The following is a 26,925-nucleotide window of genomic DNA, read 5'->3' as shown; positions in this document are numbered from 1 at the left end:
TGAGAAAAAGACATCAGCCATGATAAAAAAACCACTCCTACCTTCATTCCCAGGAGCAGAACAACTAACTTCAGGAAGTAAACTAACATTTTACAAATCACAATTCAAAGCAGCAAACTTTTTCAATGTACAAACCCAACACACTGGATGGCTTGACACCTGCATCAGATGATCAGTTTTATTCTTTATCACATAGCAGTGGATTTCAAGATCCTAACATTGACTAATTCTTAATAACTCCAGAATAAAATTACAATTATTTTCATACTGACCAAAAAGCACTTTTACAGCACTGCTACTACTATTCAACTTACCACACCGTCTGAGTACTGAATCATTAGCAGTACTAATGGGATGCAAACTCATAAGAGTGCACTACAAAATCTAGCTCTACAGTCTAGTAAAGTAACTGTTCCTTAAACGCTGTAATTAAGGGTTCTTACTCTCTGCCTGGCCCCTGACAAACCTAGCTCACACAGGTAGTCCCACTGATTTCAGCAGGACTATCTACTGAGAGAGGTTACTCACACAAGAAGGAACCTGCAGGTCTAGGCCCTTGCATCTTGATTTATAAGCATGAAGCACATGAGTCTAGCAGGAATTTAACACTTACGCTTCCCCAGTTGTTCTGACAGTCTGTTCCTCACCATCTTCATCTGAGCTGCTACACGTTGCATCGGAGTCCAGATCCTTCTCCACACGAGACAGCAGCCCTCCAGTATGAAGTGCAAATCCCCGGATTTCACCTGGTGCAATGGTAACTCCATTCTGTGGGTCTGTACTCGAACTACTCTCCAAAGTAGTTGTGTTGCTTTCTGGCCAACCTTCAGTGCACCTGAGGGAGCTACTGCTCAAAAATCTGGTTGGCTCATGGAAAACCTTCATCCTCTGTAGGTGATGTTTCACAAAGCATTTCAGCTGCTGATCGCAGTGTTTGATAACATGCTTTGCCAGAAGCATTTGTAAACGTTTCTGAGTTCTTTTGGCACGACTGATTTCCATTTGTTGCTTAGTGACACACTGGAGTAAGCGAGCATACACCTCCTCCGGGGTGCAGCTCGAAATCCCTTCTGAAGGCCTGTGAAGAATTTGGTGTAATAAATCCCCCTTTATTGTTTCAGTGCAGACTTCCAAAGCCCTACCCAAAAAACCATTCTTCTTGTACCATTTCCCATTTAAAAGCTGCATCTCTTCTGCATTACTGGTCTCAGTGACACTGGACTCCAAAAGTCTCTGCGTTTCTGCCAGATTCGAAGATGTGGTCTCTGAAAACATTTGCCCTTTGACCTGTTCCTCAGGTTCTGGATGACTAATCTGCCCAGCTGAGGTGTCAGCACCATTATGCAATGACTTTCCCATCCTGGAGCAGCCCGGTTCTCCCACTTTTGTCTGCTTCCCGGTTTTGTTGTTAAACGCAGAATTTGTACTCATTAACAAGACAGACTGATAGCGCTTGGAGGATGGTGGAGAACCAAAATGCTGTACACTGAGGATATCATTCCTGAGGTTGGGCTCAGCAGTGGGGAACCCCAGGACTGAGCAAGTAATCTGTGCGATGGAGTCCTCTTTTATCTTCTCTTCCACTGCTCTGGAATTTTCCATGCACAAAGCTGTATCAGACTCCATAGCTCTAAAGGACAAAGAAGGTGACAAGTGGATACCATGACCTTTTGTTGCTGCCTCTCTGAGGGCTGGTGTCATTATAGCTACTGTAGGTAGTTTACAGCAAACCTGAAAATAACATGGGCCATGTAAATTTTCTCATTTTCATGACATAGTACAAATATAACAACTGTCAGTTCATTCTTTCAACATTTCAATATTCAAAGATTCAATTAAAAAAGCACATTATCTAAAGCACATGGATAGACTACACTCCCCACCAAGTCAAACAAGAACACTCTTGGGTTTTGTCCTTATTCCATTCAGAGGTTGTTCCATGTGCAATGAAAGCCTTTATCTCTCATGGGAGTAAGTGTTCATACCTCACTGCATTTCTGATCCTGTCAGTCTGAGAAATAAGACTCACACAGTTCAAGACTATCATTTAAGCTTGCCCAAACTGAAAAACATGACCATAAGACACGTGACTGGAAGGATGTGTTTCAAAACACGTGTGTGAATGCATGTGTATGTATAGGCACACACAGAGGTGAACATCTACACATCCCCACCCCAGAACTCTGCCTGGATGTTATTGCAACCTGCCCTGGATAGAAGTTACTTTTTGAGCTGCATTTCCTTTTTGTTCAAGTATATTTTTTATACTCAAATGAGTTAACAACAGTATCCCAGCAATGGCAGCTAGGCAGCTACCTAGGACAAGTTCGGCACAGCAGAACACCTACCACAAAAAGAAACACTCTGAAATAAACTCAGAAGCACTACTGGGAGAAACATATTTAATGTAAATCTATATAAAGCAAACATTTGCTAAATTAATGTAGTCTATATTCTCAAAAATAACACTTCAGAAAACAATCATCAAGGCTAATGCTTTAAAAACAAAGAACTGGAAGTTCTAAATGTTTCCTAAAAAATCTATCCGTGCCTTTGTACCCAGTTCTTTCTTTGTCAGGCACTGCCTACATACTAGACACACAATATTCTTTAATTATTTTCCTTACTATTTGAGTAAAGACCAACAGTTTTCCTATACAAGCCCTTTAGCCTGTGGTTTGCCATAGCTTAAGCAAAAGGTTCCCTAACTTTGGGATCAAACCACCAGTGTCACCCTCCACCTCTTGTCAGCAGCTATGCTGTTATATCCTACTATATCTATTTCACAGCCTACACAGCAGGAATCACTGCCTTACACTGTACTTCCAGCACTGTGTAGGAGACAGTTCAATAAACCAAATGAAAGATTTAACTGAACATGGCCTGCAGAAGCCCGAAAGATATTGTCAGATCTTCCTTAAGAAGCTAGAGACAAAGACAAAAACAATACGAGAGTAATAAACATGAGTGAGTGTAGCATAGTAATTCCACAGTAAATTCTCTGTTTAACCAGTGTACTAGTTGGTTACTAGTTAAAGGGGGGGAGTGAGTGAGCGACTGCATGATTTACAGCCGAGCTTAAACCACGACAAACAGCATTTCCACTGCCCTTCTTTCAATGTCTTCAGTTTCTTTGATCTCCACAGCAGCTGCCCAGCTCAGCAATTTTCAACGCACAGATCCCATAAGGGGTCAACGATTCCGAGACTGCCATGTATGGATCCTTAGAAAAGCAAACACCCTGTCCAAAGCCTTGGCTTGTTTATAACTACAGGTTTTACACTGAAGGTGCAAACATTAAAGGGAGATGTGAAACACTAAGGAGCTAAGAAATACCAGTCTGGATGCCTTCTCCTTAGCCCTCAAAATACAAAGAAAAAAAGAGTACCACATGCTCCAGTACTGCCTTAACACTCTCTGTATGGTTTATTCACCTTTCACTACTGCATTATACTTCAACCATGAGGTTTTCATGCTGTACATTACCTCCTCAGCATCACAAGGACCAGGTTTGGTGGTCCTAATGCTAATCCTGAACTATACTATTCAAATCCCCAGGATTTTAACCTTTATCAACAAGCCAGTAACTTCAGACTATAGAGGAGCTCAAAATAAAGTCCTCCCCAGCAGACAGCGATTCAGTTAAGAGCTCTGTTACTAGGATAAGACAGGGAAATGCACTGATGAGAGCTGTGGCCCCAGTTGCAAAGCTTCTGGTGACTTTAGCAATGCTCTCAGCACCTGACTGACTCCTGGTTTTGTGTCTTTCAACTCTTGCTAGCAGGCACAGAATTTTTAAATCCGAAGGAGTATGGATTCAGACACCTATGCCTCCCCCCATCTCAGCATATGGCAAATAACTATAATAAATCAAAGGGATTTAGGATGGCTAAACTGTAAGGAGGAAAGAACTGAAGCCCATGCTTTCTCTGTGGGGTTACTATGAACTCAAGGGAGTCCCATGTTAGATCTGTCCTTGGGAGTTCCAAAACACCCTCTCAGAACACTGTCAGACCAATACACTGCGCAATGAGTTTAGGACTGGTCCAACTTCACCATCTACCTCTCTCAACCCCAGTGGTTAACAGTCGGAGGTTGCTACTCCTGAAAGCCAGGAAACACCCACACACAGCAGAGCTGCTGCTCAAGCAAAGAAGGAGTTTGCAGGTGTATATCTCATACCTACGTGAATAGGAAGGCTATTAAAAAAACTGGCACCAAAAGCTTCTAGTGTCTTAACTTGATTTATACATCCTCCAATACTACAAACCTTTCTGGTACAGCCTCAGATGTCCTCAATTGCAATGCACACTTTATTTCAGTTTAGGGGCAGTTTTTCCCCTCTTTTAGATTCCTTTCCCTCTTACCTGCAAGTACCTTCAAATGGGACCAGAAACTGAAGAGCACCAACTAAACCACTAATTGCGTTTTCCTGACAGATGATGCTGAAATTATAATATAGCTAAAAAAAAATGCTTTCGAAGAGAGAAATCGCTCAATTAGCCCCTTACCCAGCAAGGTGCAAACTTCACACGATGTTTCTGCCCTGAAGACAGTCGTGTGAGACACTTCAGGTGCGTTCCTCTCATTTCAGTGCCATCAAAAAGACTTTACGAAAGCTGGTACTGTCCCAGTCTCCAGTCCTTGGCATTTCTCCAAGAAGTTTACAAACACAGACACAAATAGTCATTGGTAAATGAGCACAACAGAGTATTAACTGCAAAACCACAAAAATCAAAAAATTAAACCCAAATTTTAGTACAAGTCCTTGGCTCAGTGAGAATGGTGCAGTTTTCATTTTGACACATTTTATTTCATTTTGGCAGAAAGCAGCAAAAATAATTTCAGTTCACCTTATTGGAAGTGAGTTTTCAGAGGCAAACCTGCTACCTTCTGGGGACAAAAAAACACCCCAGAAAGTGCAGAGGGAGGGAAGACAAGTACTGCAGCACAGTATTCAGGAAGAGGCTGTATTTTCATTCTGGAAAAAGCTTTTTTGTCCTAGGTAAACCATTTCAAGGATTTTTTCCATTGTGTACTACTTGCGGTTTCAAAACCAGACCAGCTGAAATGCTACTAAACTGGCAACCAGTTTGCTTTTCATCTGCTGAATACACACTCTACTTGAAAGACAAGAAAGAAGTGTAAAAGGAAAAGCTGACGTAAAGTACCGGGGGAGGGAAAAAACAAGTACCAGACATGCACAGTACAGCAACTGATGTTTAAAGTGACTTTATGCTTATCCTCCCCTAATGCCCTAATTACCTGGGAGGATATAGCTGGGAATTGCAGTTTACCACAGCCAAGAACTCCCTCCCTGCTCCCTTCTCTTGCAACAGCTATCAATCCTTAATTCTGCCATGAGCTCTGCTCCTTTCCCTATCCTCTCTCCCCTGCTACTTCTGCTTATTTCTTAGTCCTCACTCAACATTTTCATGTTATACCCTTCCCTCTCAGGCTTACCCCAACGGAATTTGTCTAAATCCTGAAACTAGTGTCTTCATGTTGGTAATGAGCAGCACCCTATTCAAATAAACACACCAAACCCCAACCACAAACCTGCTTGCATACAGGGTAGCATTCCCTTCACAGCTTTTGTTTATAGTCACTTCACTTTCTGACTCTACCCCCCCTTGCATAACACTGTCCCTTTTGTTACACAATGCTGCAGACAATGTTCTGGGGGATTTTTAATGGGGAAGGATTGCTGTGTCATTTAGCGGGGTTTTTGATTGTGATCTTCTCGTTTTCAGTGACAATAAAACTCCACTTGCATGAGCGTTTGTAAGGCTCCCCTCTACAAACCTTCTCTCCTGAATGGAGTCATCTTTTGTCATCCCAAACACCTGAAACTTTCTTGTTAACAGTGAGATTCCTGGAGGCCAGGAGAAGACTTACATTATATATATATATATACAAAAAATAATGTGTGTATATATTATATATCTATATGCTATTTTGCTCTCAAATTCAAGGGCCTACAAATAATGCGTAAAATTAACACAACTGTTTCCAGTTTATCCATAGATGAAGTGTGTTTCAGATAAGCAAACTTCCAGTGTTTATTTCTTGCCTAGAAGGCATTTCAAAAGCAAAATGAAGTCCTTGGCAGCAAACAGCATCTGGTGACACACCTCAAATTAAGCTCAGCAAGAACGTTCAAAAATACTGTATTTCAAACTGACAAGTGCTGCCTTCCTGCAGAAGAGACGGCAGCTACATGAGCAAGCTTGATCTGCCTACACCACAACTGACAGAACCTGGTTTCCTACGGCTTTGGGTTGTTTTGCCCCCTAATCCCTAGCAACTCTTGGCCAGCCTCCCTGATACTGGTTAGACAAAAATAAAGCGGTGTTCTGGCAGACAAGCACTACTGCAGCACTGCCCTCACTGTGTGCCAAGACCCAGAGCTGGAGCTGGCTTTGGCCAGCTCCAAGCTGTGCCTGGTGGGAGGGTGGCATCCACTTGGGTAGTACTTGACCTACCTCTCCCAATTTGCACAAAACTCACAGGACCATATTAACTTCTAAGAATAGAGAGAACAGCTCAACAGCATAAGCTGCACTTTCTCATAGAACAGTCTGCAGCAACGAAGGCAAAAAGAGATGTTGGCCCCACTGGGTATGTCCTGATTAAGAGCATGAAAGAAAAAGGAAAGAAGTCCATATTTAACACACCAGGGACTAACCTTTAAGAGAAAGGAAAATCATCTCAGTAGGCAGAGCTTTTGTTTTCAGTTCAAAAGCAGCCCAGTTACTCCTGACGTGTATTTAAACATTTTAGTGTTTTGTTCTATTAATAGACTGGGAAAAAACCCAACAACCCAAACAGGATTATGTGGGGAGTCTCAGCTTTCAGCAGCACTCACTGTGCAGACAGTACTATACAGATAAAGCTGCAAGCTCCAGTGTTCTGCACTCCCCAGAAGATATAACCAGAAATTCCACCTCCTTGAGGAAAAAAAACCCCAAACTAACAATAAAACACACATAACATCCTAAAAGGATCTCCCTTTGAAAATGCAATTTTAGACAGACCACCCAAACACTTTTACTCATAAAAAACATCAAAAAGGACACACTTCAAGTGGAACTCATTAGTATTCATTTATGATAAAATACTCATTAAAATCTCCGAACAGGGTTGTTTTTCTCTTTGTTCGTAACTGCTTCTGAACAGGGAGTTGTATCTTATTCCCAAGTTTATTTACTATGCCATCAACCAATTCCTGTTCTGTCTATAATGTATTTGTAACATAACATCTGAAGTTGTTTTTAACATATGCTAAACTTAAGCCCTTTCTGTGGTACGTGACACGTGTCTCTCTATGCAGGTTGTATATGTCGCTAACATAAACACACATAATGCTTTCAGATCCATTTCCCTACCAACATTTCAGTTCTCCTTACAAATTCCACTCTTTGAAGAGTGGGCCATAAAACTTGGGCTTAAACAACGCCCATTCAGCTCTTAGGCACTGATTCAGATGACTGGAATTTAAACTCCCCAAAACATTGACAGGATTTCACACTGCGATCCAATAAGGAAGGAGGGTCCTCAGGCACACAGTAGCTTTCCGAGTCGCTACATCTATCAGCATTACAGCCATGCTTTACCCAGTTTAATTTTTAGTATTTCCTTTTTATTAAGCACACGGAAGTAATATCACTTGGAAAAATCCACTTGGCTTTCTTGTACCCTGGTTTACTTTGCTTCCCACCGCTAATGGGTATCAAATACCTCAGTGTTTTACAACCAGGGAGCTGATGCACAAAGTGGATTAAAGCCTTGCTCAAGAGCACACGAAGCTGAGGGGACGCACCTGGAGCTGGGCTGCCTTCCAGAGCTTTGCTATCTACTTTATCTACTCAGTTTTATAAGTAATGATCTTGGGGCTGGGAAGCCAGCTGGGTCAGGGTCACTAGGAAGCAAAGGAATCTGTGGTAATCTGTTTACCACAGGGAAGTTTCAACGCGGGAACTTAAAAAAACACGTAAAAACCACACATGAAAACGCAGAGTGAAGCTTTCCTGACCCAAATATTAAAAATAACGATGAAAAAAGGCCAAGGCAGCACAACAGCGTGTACCTACGGGCCGCGCTGTGAGGCACTCGGGACCCCACTCCCTCCACAAGCCCGAGACGGGCAGGGCAGGGCCGGGCGGGGTTGGCTGTGGAGCGGGGAGGAGAGGACGGCAGGAGCCGGCGGGGCGGTGCGATGAGGTGAGGGGCGGCCCGATGAGGTGAGGGGCGTCCCCGCCCCGCGCCATGACCGTTAAGCCCACCCCCCCTCACTCACCCCGCCCCCACCTCAGGCTCCTCCCCGCGCACGCGCACAGCGCTCGGCGGCGCCACGGCCGCTCCCGCCGCGGGAACCGGCCGCCGCCCGGCCCCGGTTCTCCTCCCCAGCACCCCCCCCCCACCGCGCCTTACCGCGGTACCTCCCGCTGGCGCGGAGCCGCGGCCCCGCCGCCCTCACCCCCCCAGCGGAGCCCCCCGCTTGCCTCCGCCCGCTGGCTCGGCCCCGCCGGCGCTGCTCGCTGCGGCCCGCACGGCTCTCGGCGCGGCTCCCACTGCCGAGGTTGAAGAGTCCGCGCCCAGCTAAAGCGCAGCGCGGCGAGAGGGGCGGGGCTTCCCCGAGTAAGGGGAGGAGCGCAGCCAATCAGCAGCCGCCGGGGGCGGAGCTCTGCGTGGGGGCTGCCGCCCGCCATTGGCGGGGGGCCTGAGGCGGGGCGCTGAGGGGAGGACGGCGGCCAGAACGCCGAGCCCTGCTGCTGAGAGGTTAGAGCCAACCCTCTGCGCGTAAACAGGGATAAACTCACATTTTCCAGCTTTTTTCTTTTTTTTTAACGTGTATAACTTGGAAATGGTCGATAAAATTCACCAGCCTCACAGTCCCCTTCCTCAAAACTCCTTCTGCGAGCCCTGAGGAGAATACGGGCCCAAAGGAAGCGACTCTCCCTCAGGTTTTAAAGGAATGCAGACAACCGTAAGATTGCATAGAAATGCTTTATTATATTTATTTAAAGAAAGTAATTAAAATAAGGCAGCTCGGGTTACATGTAAACATCGAGGTCAGCTGTACACTCCCTCCCCATTCTGTATAGTGACGGTAGTTAAGTTTGTCAAAAGGGAATACAAATTCAGTGATAAATGCTAATATAACTTCCGTTCATTTGTGAAGAACGTGATTTCCCTGGAGCTGTGATTCTGAAAAGCGAGGGCTGGATTGAATATAATGGCACCAAGTCTGAAATACTACCCATAACATCCCAGACAAAAAACTGCCTTTTGCCACCAGAACTGTTGGAACCCAGAGGATTACCAAGATATTTAAAATAAAGGTAATTTAATATTAGATATTCTGCATAGAGCACACTGTTGTTACTATTTTTAATAGTATCACTTCCTTGAAGGAATACAATATACCACATTTATTTTACTTACATTCTGATGTCTGATTTCATACCATATATTAGTATATGGGATTCTGGGAAGACTCTTCAAACTAGTAAGAACCTGCCCTACTTGTCACTGACAATGTCTCTAGCAATAAGTTCTTTCATTATTTCATTGGTGCCACCATAGATTGGCTGAACACGGGAATCCACAAAAGCTCTGAAGGGAAAAAACAACAACAAAAAGGAAAGATTAAAAACAACTCTTCAGAATGGACACACAATCAGAATTAAAAGATATCACTATCCCCCTTAATTAAATACATTAATTAATTAATCAAATAAAACTATAAAACAAGACTCTTACTACTCTTCCTCTCCCAATACTTATTCCCTCCTTTCCTCTCAGCACCTGAGCATTAACCCAGCTTGACATCAAAACCCCCATTCCCCCACCACACTCATCCTGCAGAGCAGTATGCCCGCATGAACTGCTACACCCAGGTGCTTCCTTGTTGTTAAAAAACAACTCCTGCAGAGCCAAATTGATAGTTATCGTGGTAAATTGCTCTAATGCCCTGGCCTGTCTGATCCTGTCAAGAGGACTGCTAATGGTGCTGTCAGTTCTTTCTTTGAGGTGGGCCTCAAACACCCTGGGAGGAGAAGAAAGTGTCTATGGTTTTCACATCAGCTGGCTACAGCCTTCTACTGACACCAGCTCCAGCTCTATTTGGGCCAGCAGCCGAAAAGCTGCATGCAGCCAAACCATTTCCATCCTTGTGCTGGAACTGGTGCCAGTACATGCACAGCTGGTGAGAACACACAGGACAATGACAGCTTGCTTTTCCATCTTAATTCTGCTTCATTATTCAGAGAGCAGCCCAGGAGCAATACGGCATTCTCTGGAAACAGGCATGTTGCTGAACCATGGGGATAATAAAACCCTGTATGGACAACTACTGCACACACAGATAAGCAGCAGTTTGAGGACACCCTAAACAGGACTTACTGGCCTTCCAACTTAGATAGGCTGCAAGACACTCACAAATTATACTCACTAAAACATGCAGAAAAGTTATTTTAAAGCAACATTTCACACTCAATATATTTATAATAATTAAAAAAAAAGTCAAACCTACTCAGTTAAACTAATTTAGTTTACTTATGACAACTGCACAGCACTCCTGGTTTTCCTGTTCCACCTATCAGATCACATCCTCTTTCTGTTTTATTAAAAACAGCTCCAGTAAACTCTTAGTGTGGCAAATGGCATGTACACAAAAGGAAACACATCTTCACAGATAATACACAAGGAAATATATAAAAACCCCATAAATATTCCTAAATTTATAAAGTAAGCCACAAATTTGGAATTACAAAACCTTCTTTTTACATATAGATCTCTGAGCTTTTTCACTTAAAAGGATGTAAAAAGCTGAATGTAGTCAGTCATACTCTTGTTTAGGCAATTTGTTATGCTAGAGTATTACAGAAGATTTCAACTGACCAACAGGTTTTCCTTCCTTTATACACATGCATTTTATTTCAGATAAAACATGCTAACTACCTCTTCTCATTTTTAGTTTTACATTGCTTCCCTTTTTTTACAATTAACATTTTCTTCTAGAAAAGCAACTTCTATTTTGTGGAAAACAGATAATAATATAGATAAGTGCTCATCAGCTTATGAATTATTTGGAGAATCAAAACAAAGCCTTCCTGCAAACATCCATACCATAGACTGCCTTTCAACAAACACGCTGAAAAAAGGGTCAGTAATCAGTTCTAAACATTAAACAGTTGTCAAGTAGATGTAAAAGGGGTGCCTCATTTTAGTTTGCTGGTAATCTTTCATCATTCAAGTTTGAAATGCTTCACTTACTTTGCAATTGGATACTCCCACATGTACCCCCATCCTCCGTGCAATTGCACGCATTGGGTAGCTATGCTGTTTTGGAGATCAGAAGCCCTTAAATAGCCAAAAAAAAAAATTGGTTTTTAGAATAATGTTATGCTATGAAACATCACGAGATACACAGATAACTGAGCAAGTCAAAAATAGAACCAAACGTTTTATTCTATACACAGACAAGCTTGCTTACCTTTCTCATAGCTACAGAGATTTCTTTTGTAAAGCAGGTTGATAATAGTCTCTTTTCTTACCAAATCCTCAGCTTTGTCAAAAAAACAGCAATCACAGGCTGCCCCCTACACTCCCACTAGCAACACACCACGATGCTATTGAGTATATCCATCACCTGAATATAATTTATTTTCCCCAACAGATGCTATAGTTTTGAATTCTACAAAATACTGTAATTCTTAATCAGGATTTCTCACTGCAAAATACAGATTTAACTGCAAAATAAAGATCTGAACTGCACTGGAAGGTCAAGCTGAAGTTGAAAGACACCAACCCTCCCACACACTTTCTAAGCATGTAACTTTGAGAGAAGGAACAGAAAGAAAATAATTCAAGGCAATTTCTTTTCAATGAAGAATGTAAGAGTCCTTTTCTTCAAACACCTCCTCTCCTATTCTCCAAAACATTCCCTCATCCGATTAGAATTATAGAATATTTAGGGTTGGAAAGGACCTTAAGATCATCCAGTTCCAACCCCTCTGCCATGGGCAGGGATACCTCACACTAAACCGTATCACCCAAGGCTTCGTCCAACCTGGCCTTGAACACTGACAGGGAAGGAGCATTCACAACTTCCCTGGGCAACCCATTCCAGTGCCTCACCACCCTAACAGTAAAGAACTTCTTCCTTATAGCCAATCTAAACCTCCCCTGTTTAAGTTTTAACCCATTACCCCTTGTCCTGTCACTACAGGACAAAATCCTTAAATCCTTACAGTTTATTATAGGAACTTTTAGTCTGCAGCAGTGAGTTACTGAAGCTCTCTTTCCTAAATGTATGTTCACATTAATGTAGGTACACAATACAAACTGTCACCAAAAAGTAAAACCTTCAGACCTATCATCACATATTGGAAACAAAATGCACAAACCATGCTTTAAAATACTTCAAAGCTCTCACTCAAGTTGAGGACTATACAAAAGGTTTGAAGCAAAACTAACTGGAGACATTATCCTGAACTAATAGGGAATAAAGCAATTCTACATTCCGGCATTTTCTAGACTCCATTAGGAAAAGGGGAAATCCATAACAAATTGTGGCACTAAACAGTTCGGAATGTAGGGGAGTTTCAAATGGCTTGCTCTGGGAAATTTGTTGAGGAAATAAGTCTACATATCTGAGCTGGCAGTAGTTGCTCCCTCCTCCTCAAAACTGAATGCCTCTCCTTACGTACCTGGTACTTCTAGGTAATCACTGCCAAGAACAGCACTCAATCAAAATCCTTCCTTTCACTGTAAATACTCTCTCTGGATTTCCTCAGTATTCTCTGCTCATTTCTAGGAGCTGTACACAAGTGCATCTTCCACACAATGATTTGTTCATATCTGATGTGCTCTTTTTGCCCCCATCTTTACAAGCAGAAAGAAAACTATACAAATTTATGTGCCACTATCTTAGATATTTCTACTCATCCAGCTTTCTCTGGTTAAATGTAAGTTAACAGATAACACCACCAAGTATGGGGAGAGGAAGGAGGAGTTCTGGCCAATAAAAGAAAGCACTGTTTAGTCTTGGTTACACCAGTAGATATAGCCAACTATTCCTTTCCTAAACCAGACAGCTTCAGAAACTGGGTGGGCGAAAGGGCTACTGCTAAGTAAAATTAACTAATTAATGATTAATAATCATATGAGCTCCAAATAAACCTGTGCTTTAAAAAAAAAACAACAAACCAAACACTCTCCATTAAAAAACACCCCCCCCCCAAAAAAAAATCCCCAACAACAATTTGCTACAGCAAAACAGAAGTGTTTGCCTGAATACCAACAAAATACTCACTTCTACTTGAAGCTAACGCTGAGTCCTGATCTGGTTATTAATGGAAGCCTGTTTTATAAACACACTATTGTCTGGAAATTGATCTGTTTAAACAACACTGGTTTTCAATGTAACAAAGATTTTTGTTGGCTACACCACTAAATCTAAAGTTAGTGGTCTGTATTAGAAGCTGACTACCTTATTATTAATCAGACAGCAATGTTATCTTTTCAGTAGATCTGAACAGTTCAGTGTTCTTATCAGCCTCCTGTCAAGATCATACAAGTAACCACATACCAATACTTTGCCATGGAAGCTGTGGGGGAGTCCAGACGTTTATCTGCATGCAGCTGCAAACAGTTGTCCAGAAAAGCTCGGCCCACACATATCTGTGTTTTCATTTCTGCCAGCTTGTGCTGCACTGTCTGATGTTGGAAATGGACAAAGAAAGAGCAGGACAGTTGTAAGTGATCCCTGAAGTAGAAAATGGAGCATTTTCTAAAAAGGTTTATGTTAGAAATCGCCATTTCAAACCACTTTGGCTCTGTACACCAGAAGACAGCTTACTTTCCATACAAATATGGCTTTACCAATCTCATTAAAGAAAATTACAGCCCTTTACTTCTCAACACCAACTCAAAATATTACTTTACAAGAACCTGAACCCCAAGAACCTGGACACAAATTCCTAGACAGCACAGAGTAGGAGGCACTGGGTGCTCTGTCATTCTAGGCTCCCTCTTGTGGGGGAATGTCCCTTCACTTCACAGAGCCACCAACTTCCCCAATTAATATCGTTTCATCATCTATTGAAAGCTTTTTCTATGCATTCAGTTTTTGAGAGTTTAAGTCATATGTAAAGAGACACAAGCAAAATCAAAGGAATTTTTAGACTATCAGGAAGTTTTTCAACACTGAGTTCTGTCACTTTGGATGAGCTTCTAAATAGAAGAGGTAAAAGAAACTTAAATCCATTGCTAAGGTTCTGTAAAGCCAGGCCACGCAAGCATCCACCCATTTTTGTGACATTCTGGTAGGAAGGGGATAAAACCACCACCCACTAACAATAGGTCTTCTAATCTCACAGTTCTGAAACTGTGTATATGTATATATATACACAAACACATATATATATGTATATATAAATATATATATAAAATATCTTCTTGCTTCCCTTGACAAGAAATATAATGGACCAGTCTACTATTACAAAGATGTGATTTCAAACAATGTCCTGTGGCATGACTAATTGAATTAGACAAGGCAGAGTTCTAATTAGAAAGGAATTTTCATTATATGCATATTCTAGCCATCAGCAACAGAAAGGAAAATGAAGAGATATGCAAGAATGGATTACTTCAGCAAAAATAATATGCTTCATTATTTGCCACCTGATGGTTGGTAGTGGGCTAGCCTAAAAAAGGAGATTATTTTGGAGGTCTCTGCACAGTGAACTATCAGAATTAGGAAGCACCCCTTACCTACATTACAAAAAAGGTACAATATTTCTTTTGTGTTAAAGCTGCACACTGCATATACTATATTTCTGAATGTTAGCTTCAAAAACAGATGAAAATCATAATTTTCTGAAAGACAACAAGCAGTCCAGCCTCTAAAGGGCCTGATTCTGCTGCTATTCACAGCTAAAGGTTTAATTTTGACAAAGGAAATCTCAACAACATCCTCCAACCCATGTGAATCACTTCTGTCCTATACACCAAACATGCAGGAGCTTGGTCTGCTCCAGCCCTAACAGCTGACATGGTTTTCAGGAAAGTTCGAACATCGCAGTACTGTGGAAAGCAACATCTGTTTTATGACTGCAACTAAAGAGTGTAGGCAGAAGTGTCTCAACCACAATTAACTACCACTGTCAGGAGTGAGGTAAGCACACAGAAAATGATCCAACACTTTTATATGCAGTCACTTGAATACCCAGCTAGCTGAGGAATCTCATTACAATACCCATAAAGCTGAATACAAACACCTTTGTATGCAGGCAGCAAGGTCACTGCCTAGGAGCAGCCCCCACCATCAGCCTCCAAGTTCATTTTTCTGCAATGCATTTTGTGCACAGGAAAGCAGCACCTGCACATACACCAAGCTCTTCTGCAGTCTGTAGAACTCCAGGCAGATACAGACACATACGCAGGTGTAACAGACTCTGTGGTTAAGACCCCCGACAGTAAAACACAAGCCTAAGAGCAACGAAGTGATTTTGTCTCACTAGCAGCAAAAAGCCTGTTTCAGCTTGCACATTTCACTTCCAAAAGCAGCACTGCTGGGAGGTATCTAACTGAACACATACATTAAGGCTTTTGTGGTGTCAGGCATGGAAGCAAACAACAGCAGTGGTCCAACAGTGGAACTGTGCAAACAGTCCTTTGAAAACAGCCCAGTGATTTTCCTTTGCTCCCTATTTCACATATAAAGCAAAAGCACACTGGAATCTGTACACAAGTTTCTCAGTTCAAACTCACCTGCAAGTGTGCAACTGTCTTCCCAAAAGCTTTTCTTTGCTTCACATAATTCCTTGTTTCTTCAAACATGAATTCACAGCCGGCAAGAGCCATGTCAGCAATTAGCAGTCTTTCCTTTTGAAACACAAATTACAGAATCCAGCTGAATGAGACCTACATTTCTCCATATCAGATGCACAACTGGGGCACAGATGTTCAGTGCTGTTCATTAAGGGAGGGGGGCAGAAGTCACATGAAGTATCAACTCAGACACATTGCATTACTGAAATTAATGAGTGGGACAAATGCCCCCTGCCTGAAGCTCTGTTAAGTCTTTTTCTGGGTAGTATTCTATCACAACAATGACTCAGAAAATAGATACAAATCAACCACAGGCCTCATGCTGACTGAAAAATTCACACCAAATTCTGGTTCAATCTTTGGTTTTCACTGCTGAGGTTAAAGGACAACTGTATTTAACCATTTCAATAGGACAACTCAAAAATAAACCAAACCAAAACTACCAAAAAACAACCAAAACCCTGGCTGTTTTTTCCTTCCTCATAACATGTTGAAAAACAGGAACTAAGTACAGAACAATTGCTTCTAGCACCACTGAAATCATCCCATGCATCAGATTGAACCTGTTCATGAATGCATCTATTTCTTTAAAGCAGTAAAACATTTCCTTTGATCAGGTTTTCTACTTGCTCACAGCATAAAATTACACAAACATGTTCCCTACCAGATAAGGCAAGTACAAAGTCATAGTTTTGACAAAGCAGTCATGCTTTGAAAGACCACATTGCTTCTTTATCCTCTCAAATAATTACAAAACTTCATAAACTAAGTCGTAAACGGTTATTTCTACTAGCAAGGTATTTTGGCAACTTCTTTACTTTGCTATAGGGACAAAGAAAAGAGTTCCTTGTATCTTTAATATGCTTCTACTGGTGTAACAGCTAAAATAGCAGTGTTTGCTTGTTTATTTAAAGAGAATGCCAAATGCATCTGACACCTCCAAGCTGTATTTAATTTCCTAAGCAAAGTGGTTTCATGATAGAATTATACAGGAAAACTGTGGTAGGTATGCTCTTTTAAATACACTACCCTTCATCTTCTCCAATAGCTGGGGTGTTGATTAAGAGATTGGGCTGAGCTGGTGGGGTATCAACATTTTTATCAATGCCCAAAGAATTGCACCATTAGCACTAGGAACTGTGTACTCCAGTTAAGAAACAGCAGTTATCAACACAGTCTTGCCTACAGACATCCCGATTCTGAGCCCAAGGTGGCTGCCCACGATACACAATCCTACAGACTGAGGCAGATTTTAATGATGACAAAAATCATCCTGTATTCTTCCTACAGACAGCAAACACTCAGTTCCTCTTACCTGAGGGAGCTCTGCCATCAGATAATAGAAGCCTTTGTTCTCTTTTCCAAGCAAGGCATTGGCTGGCAACCGCACATCTTCAAAAAACAGCTCTGCCGTGTCCTAAGAGGATTTTAAACACAACCATTCAGAGCCCAACATCCTCATCTCTTCATTCCACTTCCTCTGCCCCATTTTTTTCTTGCTATTGTACACTTTAATTTGAAATCATAGAACCATTTAGGTTGGAACAGTCCTCCAAAGCTCACCTTGTTTCTCTCCTTCTGAAAGCAGCTCCAGCAAAGCAAACAGCTGAGGGCCGCGTCCACTTCCTTCCAAAGCTCCTAAGAGGAAGGCTCCACAACCTCCCTGGCCCCTGTTCCACTATATGATCACTTTTATGGTGATCTTTTTTCTTAATACCTACTTAGAATTTTCCTTAACATAACTTGTGTCCTTGCCACTCTCACTATGCTCCTCTGAGAAGAATCAGGTGCTACCATCTCTACAGCCAACTGTTAGGTAAGCTGAAGACACCAATCAGACCCTGTACTTCCAGGCTTCTTCAGAATCAACAAATCCAGGTTCCTCAAGTCTCTCCTTACTCACTGAATGCTTCAGACTTATGTAGCCAAACTCAGCATCATACCTTGCATGTACATCACTTGTGCTCTAAAGCCTAAGAACTTGACAGTTTTTATATTTATTTAGCTAATGCCAGGCATGAAGTGATTTTTGACTTCCTCCAAGCTACCTGTTAGGGATGGTAGGAACTCACCTGAGCTTTCAAGCCAATTTTGTTCAGCTTGCGTCCCTTGATGAAACCTTTTGTTCCATTTTCCACCAGGAAAAGGCTGATCCCATGAGCAGGAGATCGGGCTTCCCGGTTGGTAACCGCAACCACGATCACTACATCACTCATCCAACCATTAGTGATAAATACCTGTAAAAAATGCAGCTTGGAATAAAGCAACATGCTAGAAAAATGGTACTGGCTCTTTCAAGGGTGAGCTGTAAGTATGCAAAAGACTTTAAAGCTTCCAGAATTAAGTGTTTCGAAACCAGGTCTATGAAAGTAGGAATTAGTTTGAGAAGTGTTGCGTGGGTCAGAAGTACGAAGTTAAATGCAAACGTCTGTTTCTTTTGCCTGTCCCATGATAAAGAAGGAACATGGTATTGAATGTAGAGATTAAATGAACACAGAGGATCTCTTTCCTAGAAAATTAAATTAGCAAGGTATAATATGCAAAACTATCAATGGCTCCTTGTCACAACTGCTTATTATAATCCTGCAGAATGACTCATGAACCTGCCAAAGTGATCCATCTTAACTCCAGCTAAAGAAATGAGCTATCTGTCCTGCTTGGCCTCAATGGTGCAGCATGAGCAAATATCCTTTTGAACACCTATACGTATGTATTTCCTTGCACACATTCTCACCACTGGAAATTCTCCTAAGGAGAGAAGTCTCTACCAGCACCATGTTATCAGCAGGAGTACAAAAGAAAGCAGGGAGAAATAAGATTAAGACATTTCAAAGCTTTAAAACAAACCCTGTTGAACCCAAACTTCCATTTGCTTTTTTATTATGGCAGTGAGGTAGAGGTTAATGCTGCCAGCTTTGCAACAGCTTGACAACACACACAGAGCATCTGATCCGGTTGGGTTCTTTCTCCTAACACAATCAGTGGGCTCCTGAATAAAGATTCCACAGCCTGCATTATGGCAACACAAGTTTTCACTTGGGTCACAGAAGATTTCACAGTGATAGTACAGCCATTTTCTTGTTCAGCCTCAGTACTAAAAACCAGCTCTGGTGCGGCTTATTTCTGTGCAGAACTTATTTTCTCTCCAGTTTAAGAGAAAATGGGCCTTTTGATAAGGTTATTTAAAAGCTACAAAAATAACTTACTCAGGCCCTTCCATAACTTGGTCTATAAATTGCCAGCAACATCTCAAGTCCTAGGAAAAAATAACTGGGTAACAAAAAACCCACCATCACAGCATAACTCACAAAACCCCACAAAAATGAAAGGACTGGGGGAGATAATAACACTGGCGAACATCCTTCACTGTCTTAAATGCATTCACTTCCCAAAGCCTATGAGGTGTGTATGTCTGTTCACTTACCTTGCTCCCATTAAGAATCCAGTCATTTCCATCTTTTTTTGCATATGTTCGGATTCCCTGCAAGTCACTAAAATGAAATTCAAAAGGTCCTTCAAGAAAACACTGCAGAAGCTTCAATTTGCATCTTGAATTCTACCCAATATAAAAGAAAGTAATTTTATACTGTCCAGGAATAGGGTCAGTGAAAATGCAGACAGTGAAACATGGTGAAAGAGGTTGGAGTGTAAGAAACCACAAGCACCCTGTGGAAAGGGATGATAAATCCATGCAACTGTACAAGAACAGGAGGTCCCACTTTAACTGGTCTGGCTTGTGGAAGGTGGTGTCATAAGCACTAACACCAACGGGTCAGTATCCCCTTACACAAGTATGCCTTAAATGATAAACACCAGACAAAATCACATCTTCTAAGCAGGCTCAACCCTTATCAGGAGGTTCTGTAAAAAGCCACTGGCAACATCTACCATTTGTAGAAGCATGACACCAAGTTTTGCTTTTCACCTGTTCCTCTCTGTTTTGGGAACTGTCCAGATCAGCTGTGTCTACTCCAAACATGTGCTGTCTGCCCTTCAACAATGATGGGCAAGGAGGGACACTTCTCTGTTTGCAAGGATTCAGAGGAGAGAAAACAGGGCATTCTGTTCCACAACAAAAGCTAAAGTCAAGCCCTCTTTACCGAGGTATGTAATTTTCTCCTGACTACCTTGGGTATTAAAATTATGTTCACATGACAAGCAAGTTAGTAACTATAAACTCAGACTATAAAAGCAAACACAAATCATTGTTTGCCCACATTTGGATGATACAGAAATGGACTGCGACCAAGTATGTTGAAAATGACAAAAAAAGGGTTTTTGAGGTCCTACCTAATCAAGGTACATATAAATATATATACTATAAAGGTAAATCAAAGTCTAGTAACTAAAATGACCAAATAACCAGGAGGCTCAGAATTGCTTTCACTGACAAATTAATAGACAGCACATGATGTTAAGACCATTGTTTTAGTATTTAGCTTACCTGCCAGCCCCAGGTTCTGTCATGGCAATAGCTCCAATGCACTTGCCTGCGATCATTTCGGGGATAAAGCGTTTTATCTGCTCTTCAGAGCCATAGTTTGCAATGTAGGGCATGACTATATCTGAATGAAGGCTGAATCCTGGGCCAGTACAGTTAACATACATCCTTGGGGAGTAAGGGAAAAGAAGTTCAGAAAAAGTACTACAAAGATTAAACACTGAACTTTACACTGTTACAACACAGACCCAAGAATGAAGAAAGCCCTACCACACAGAAGTCTTGGACAATCAGAGCTCTGGCACTTGCAATGTTATTTATAGAATGTATTTTCACAGCCAAATGGGTATACAGCCTACCAGACTAGCAAAAACCCTTCTCCCAGCCACAAAGCCCTACCAGTGGAGCACAATGACATTTGTTACTTAAAACAATCATCCACAAAACTTAAAACAATAGGGTCTAAGCTATTATTTCCACAAGGAAGATAACACTATTTTCTGTAAGCAAACACATTCCACAATGAGGGCACCTCATGGAAAAACAACAGTCTCTTGATAATATCACTGAAATTCTTCCCAAAGCATGTGATACTCACTGCTCCTCCCAGACCACAGCCGAAGAGAGGATATCCGCTCCGATGCCTCCATGCTTTTCAGCGATAGCAACACCCAGCAATCCCTGCTGCCCAGCCTTTTCCCAGAGCTCCCTGCTCACCTGGCCATCCTTCTCCCACCTGCAAAATGAGCACAAGGACAGCCATGCATTAAATCCCCCATGTGCTACTGCTTATTTGTCACGGCTGCTGCTTCACACTGCAACACTTGCAGTCAGGTTTCACTGCATAGGAAGAGGCTTTCAGTCTCATCAGCAGACAACATGTAGGGTATGTGGACAACGATATTTTGCAGCCAGGAAGTGATGGCTTAATAATAGTTCTTTTATTCTTCAAGTCCACAGATGGCACAGTGGACACAACAGGGCACCAACTGTACAAGTTGGAACTCTTGCTTCCAACATGAAACCTAACATCTCTTTAAGACTTGTTATGAAAGGCAGTGCTCTCTATTGGACTGAGTACCAGACTGCTTTAGCTACAACCATCTGGTCTTTATCTTCCTGAAATTCCATTTTCCCCATGTACAAAATGAGTGTAACACATCACTACCTTTTGTGAAAGATTTCAACTCTACCAATGAGAACTGCTTCATCAGAACCGAGCATTAACATATTAGTCGCTTTTATATAAAGTCAGCTCCTGTGCACTTATCACAAGTCAGTTCTGTATCATGGTCAACTACTGCTTTAAGGGAGTTTCAAGGTTGTAAATAGATACTTGAGGCTTATTTGCTGACACTTTGCAAACTTGAACACCACAGGAATCACTTACTCTTGGAAAAACAGTGCCTCTTTATGGAGTTTGCCAACTCACCGGGAAATCAGACAGACATTAATGGCCAAGCTTTTGCTTTTGGTGTCTTTCTTTGAACCACAATTTTAAAGATCTATGGTAGATAGATTATACCAGAACCTCTCCTCTGACACACCTGTGTGCAGCAGAGCTATGCCACGGAACTTTATCCACAGTTACTCAAGTATCTTATCCTACATATTTAAGCTCATTCTCAGACCTTTTGTTCTTACACGGGAAATCTTAAACAAACCTCTCATGAACATCTCTGCTTTCCCACCACCACTTTCAGGGCCATTCCTGTCTCTACTTCATAAACTAAGCCTGAAGCCTCCTTTAATTGAAAGGTCTGAGAAAAGAACAGTTCATAGGTTGCTGAAATAATACAAAAATACAAGTCCAACTTATTCCAGTTTGCTTAGCAAATCATTCTATCAGCAAGCTAGCTGGATCTTCACCAGTCTCAAGCAGAGCCAGTACCCATTCACAGACCTACCCTAGAAGTCATTCTAACAAAAGATGAGGAAAAACATCTGTTTTTCTGGATAGGATATGATTGTTCAGTGGAAAAGCATACTGCTTTGAGGTTATGGTTAGAGGATGAAAAAAATAGCTGGCAACAACCCTGATGCAAGCTGTTTCCATTGCCTCCTGCTGTTCATTTCTGCCCCAGAGCCACAACACCCCACCTACTCAATTGTGCCACCTCAGCTGTTTGTGGAAACACACTGTGAGCTGCATCAGGAAACTCGTCTAGCAGCAAGATTCAAGAACAATGCAAGTGCAATAATTAATACTGCAAGGCCTGGGCTGGGGCAATCGCTGATAGGCTGAGCTAATAATGGATTGAGAGCAACCCTGAGAAGAAAGACCTTGGGGTGTTGGTTGATGAGAAGCTCAGCATGACCCAGCAGTGTGCACTTGCAGTCCAGAAACACCCCCCCCCCGTGTGTGTGTGTGTGTGCTGGGCTGCATCCCCAGAGCTTGAGTGGCAGGTCAGGGAGGGGATTCTGCCCTGCTGCTGTGCCCTGGGGCCACCCCCCCTGCAGTCCTGATTCAGCTGAGGGGCAGCAGCACAAGAGGGGTGTGGAGCTGTTGGAGCGAGGCCAGAGGAGGCCATGGAGCTGCTGCAAGGGCTGGAGCAGCTCTGCTCTGGAGCCAGGCTGAGAGAGCTGGGCTGGGGCAGCCTGGAGAAGAGAAGGCTCCAGAAAAACCTTAGAGAAGCCTTTCAGTACCTAAAGAGGCCAACCAGAAACCTGGAGAAAGGCTAGCAATAGAACAAGGGAGAATGATTTAGACTGACAGAGGGGAGATTTGTATTATACATTAGGCAGAAATTCTTCCCTGTGAGGGTGGTGAGGCACTGGCACAAGGTATCCAGAGAAGCTGTGACTGCCCCATCCCTCAAAGCACTTAAGGCCAGGCTATGCAGAAGAGTCAAGCCCAATAAACAGCCAGGTCAGCATGTTTCAGGGATCTTGGTCCAACAGGGGCTGTCCTTGGGAAGGTGGTCTGAGAGCAGGGCACAGCACAGGAGGAAACCTGGAGTGACAGTGCAGGAATGTAACCATCAGACAGTCATGGCACCATGGAATTTGCAGGTGGTGGGCAACAGAATGAACAATGGAGACAGCATTGCATTTTATTCTCTACTGTGAGGGTGCTGAGGCACTGGCACAGGGTGCCCAGAGAAGCTGTGGCTGCCCCATCCCTGGCAGTGTTCAAGGCCAGGTTGGACAGGCAGGGGTTGGAACTGGATGAGCTTTAGGGTCTCTTCCAACCTAAACCAGTCTGGGATTCTATGAACAAGTCCTTCTCTAACCCCTGGTGGTTTTTTTGAGGACTATTTTTCAGATAACGTAAAAATTGCTTAGACACTTCTGCAGCTTAACATTTTTTGCTCAAAAACATGTTCTTAGTTAATTTACTTTCCCCAACTATAACATGATTTGCTATAACTGAAGTAAGGGAGAAAAACACCCACCAGCTCTAGTTCAATGGAAGTACAACGCTTCTAATCTGTGCAAAGACCACACATTTCCATGGAAGCAAAAAATAAAGAGATACAAATGTAAACAAAGATGCTCTGTGCAAATGTGTTGGTAATGCATAATTGCCAACTGTATTGGTAATACATAATTACCAACTACATTGGTAATACATAATTACCATCCTACCTGTACCCTATTGACAAACCTACTGCAATACAACCCAGACAGTGTCAATGCTTTTTTTAGATCACAGCAGTGCAATAGCTCAAGAACTGAATTGTTTCCCTAATTCCACCCCCAGGATTTTGGTGTCGGAGTTAATACCTACAAGCAGGGATTCTTTTGCTGCAACTCAGCAAATTGCATTTGTCTGCTCATAGGATTAAGGATAAGACTGCCTGCACTGGAGCTCAAATAATGAAGTGATTTTTGTTTAGGTGTGATTTCTCCTCCCCTCCCCCATATGATTTTCACAGGCAGGTTTGTTTTAACTGAGTAAATTAAAATAGCTTGTGATTAAAACAAAAACCCTGTTTATCTTGTCATATTAACACCCCCAAAAAGCATTTTTTGTGAAAAATGCACATTATTTGGCAAACCAGAATTTGGAAGAGCTATCTTACTCTGCATGAAAAGGCAGCACTTCCTCCTGAAAGAACTTCCTGGCACTCTCCCTGAAGATATCATGTTCTGACGAGAAGATCCTCCGAGTACCTATATCAAGCAAGCTTTTAGCAGAAGATGGTTCAGGGCGCTTTGTTCCATGCTGCTCAGCTTGCAGAGGACTAAAAAGACAAATGAAAGCATCTGTTAGCACACTCCATTTACATAACCCTTTAAAAGAAAGGGGACACCTACGTTGTTAAACATATTTCACATCCCAAGCCTTACACACTGTTAGGTCTAAAGGATACCCACGATAAATGTAAAACTTAACAGACACTGTACTTCACTGGGCTATGAAAGGTGGCAAAGCAACACCAGTTTGTCCTTAACACTTCAACTAAACTAAAAGTGATAATAATACATACATAGGTGAGAGGATAAAGTTTCTATTCATTAGAGATGCTAAAAATCATCACTGCCTTCTCCCCTGCCACCCAACCTCCAAGATACACTTCAGCTCAATTTAAACTGGAAGGGTAACTTCTCGAACAAGTACTCTTTTTTAGTCGGTTTTGTTCATTCTCTATATGCCCCCAAAAGCCTCCAAGCCCATGACATTGAAAATTCACACACTCAAGATATAAACAAGTACAATATGGATTTGCATGCTCTGAGGGCTGTAGTATATTCTGCATTCTCATATATACCTGCATAGTTCTAACCTTGAATATATTTTTTAATTCCTTCTAGCTTTCAGTGTCTTTTCTGTAGAGAAAGGCTAATCCTCCCAAAACTCTCATACAAACTAACCTAAAAGCAAAAAAGCTCCTTTAACAATAAGAACTGAAACAATGGCAGATGTCAGTAGCTGAAACCAGGCAAGGGAAGTGCAATTACAAAGTAACAAGGAAGGGTTTGAAGCTTTTGAAGGGGCTTAGAATGTCAAGGATGACATATTACTTTAGAGCTGTAATGAAAAGTCATTTCTTTGTGTTCTTTGACTTGCTTTTATTTTATGGCCACAAACCACCAGAAATCAGAAATACAGAGCTGAGCTGTATTAAATAGAAAAGCATTCACTGTTCCTTTCTCAAACTGTTTTGTTCCTCTCTCCTCAGATCCTCAGCACAGCACAGCAATTTTGTGCAGTCCCACAGAGCTTAACTGAGCCTACACTTACTCCATTACTGAGACAAAGGTTTTTATTTACTGCCACATGAAGTTATTCATGCTGTTCCTGGTGCAAAGGATTAAACACGGACTCTATGTACTGCTATTGATACCTGAAAGCAGCAAGCTACTGCAACTTACTTTGGACCCCCAAGCATAGGCTTTCCATGCTGGGCTCTCCCAAAAGCTCCATTTTATATTTAACGCTGTTTAAGATGCTGCTGAGCTGTATTTAAGACCACTTAACTGTGGCTCACAGCCCATGTGGCACACAGGAAGAGCCAGGCTGCTCCAGCACACCAACCACAACCCTAGGAGACACAGTCAGAAGAGGTATGAAGATGTCCCTGCATTTCTGCTCCCCAAAAACCCCATTCCAAGTGCTCTGCTGCCATGGGTCCAGCATTCCCAGGAGAAGGCATGTCCAGCCTGTCACCTGCTGCAACTATGGGACTCGATGTTCCCAGAGCATGGATGGGAAGTGGAGCAAAGGTCAGCCCCATCATGGGATGCATAGGGGCCCCCAAACCTGTCAGGCACTGGGGGTTCAGCAGGCTCCCAGGCCTGGGGCAGGAGGGGGGGCCATGCCACAGCCCAGGGTATCCAGGGGGTTCCCAGGCCTGGGGGGGGGGGGGCCGGCCACAGCCCAGGGCACAGGGGGAAGGAGGGTCCAGAGCTGGGGGACACCAGACCCCAGTTACCTCCAGCAATGGAGGCACAGGCGCACACATACATCAGTATATACACATGGACCTGTGCCTATAAACTGCCTGCCACACATACACATAGCACACACCTGCACCCCTCCAAACGCACACAACAGGGACACCCACAACGTATGTATATTCACAAGTATACATACGTATATATACATATAGTTTATATATGTGCATATATACATATAGCATGTGCAAGCCCACTGAGTTATACCCCAGACTATCGCTCAGGCACCCCCACCACACCCCACTGTACCCCGGCGCTGCCCACCAACGCCGGCCCGCTCCCCGCTAACCTGGCCTGGGCAGAGAAGGGCCGGGGCCCGACGGCCCGCAGCAATCCCCTCACACAGCACAACCGAGCCGCCATCTTACGCCGCGGTGGGACAGGACGGGAGAGGGCAGGGCGAGCCGGCAGCAGGCGGGGCACGGTCCTTGCCCTGTCACGGTGCTGTTGATTCCAGATGATTGTTTTCTTTCCGGGTCGTTCCACAGGGGCTGCTGGGCTCTGTCCGCTTCCCCTCAGCTTCTGTGGTGAGGGCGTTTCTGCTGCCCGCAGTCTCTGTTATAACACGCACCCCTGGAGTCATCCTGGCTCCTGCCTTCGCGTGATACAAACCCTGGGCTCGATCCGGGCAGGATTGCCCTGAAATACCTGTATTAATTGTTATAGTAACGTTTTGAAATCACTTTCCAGAGGGGAGTGGGAACAAAGGCCGCTCGGGGGCACTGAGGGAGGGGGCCCGAAGG

The 26,925-nt window shown here is 42.8% G+C and overlaps 2 protein-coding genes across 7 annotated transcripts in view; both read right to left on the bottom strand.

Moving 5' to 3' along the window:
- KANSL1L (KAT8 regulatory NSL complex subunit 1 like) overlaps positions 1-8,595 on the bottom strand; it is a 65,921-nt gene extending 57,326 nt beyond the window's left edge. For 2 of the 6 annotated variants that reach the window (XR_004549894.1, XM_034065206.1), the window contains exons 1-2: positions 4,512-4,683; positions 614-1,731 (exon numbers count right to left, since the gene is read on the bottom strand). Coding sequence is in view for 1 of the 6 variants with exons in the window: in XM_034065206.1 (XP_033921097.1) it covers positions 614-1,731; positions 4,512-4,589 (1,196 nt within the window). In the remaining 5 variants the exon portion in view is untranslated. Of the gene's footprint in view, positions 1-613; positions 1,732-4,511; positions 4,685-8,504 lie in introns of those variants that run through there. The other 4 variants (XR_004549893.1, XR_004549897.1, XR_004549896.1 and 1 more) reach the window with 3 other exon arrangements.
- A 395-nt stretch (positions 8,596-8,990) lies between these two features.
- On the bottom strand, positions 8,991-26,646 carry ACADL (acyl-CoA dehydrogenase long chain). The gene is made up of 11 exons (XM_005144176.4): positions 26,472-26,646; positions 24,307-24,468; positions 20,880-21,017; positions 20,285-20,449; positions 19,265-19,331; positions 17,913-18,077; positions 17,156-17,257; positions 15,781-15,894; positions 13,598-13,725; positions 11,281-11,367; positions 8,991-9,618 (listed from the first exon to the last, which is right to left on the bottom strand). Exons 1-11 carry the CDS (start codon positions 26,543-26,545, stop codon positions 9,525-9,527), a joined length of 1,296 nt encoding a protein of 431 aa, XP_005144233.1. The 5' UTR covers positions 26,546-26,646; the 3' UTR covers positions 8,991-9,524.
- Between the last annotated feature and the right edge of the window lie 279 nt (positions 26,647-26,925).

The sequence above is a fragment of the Melopsittacus undulatus genome, chromosome 8 (genome assembly GCF_012275295.1).
Source record: "Melopsittacus undulatus isolate bMelUnd1 chromosome 8, bMelUnd1.mat.Z, whole genome shotgun sequence".
NCBI lineage: Eukaryota > Metazoa > Chordata > Aves > Psittaciformes > Psittaculidae > Melopsittacus > Melopsittacus undulatus.
Note: the sequence above shows the minus strand (reverse complement) of the source record. Positions and strands in the feature narration are given on the sequence as shown.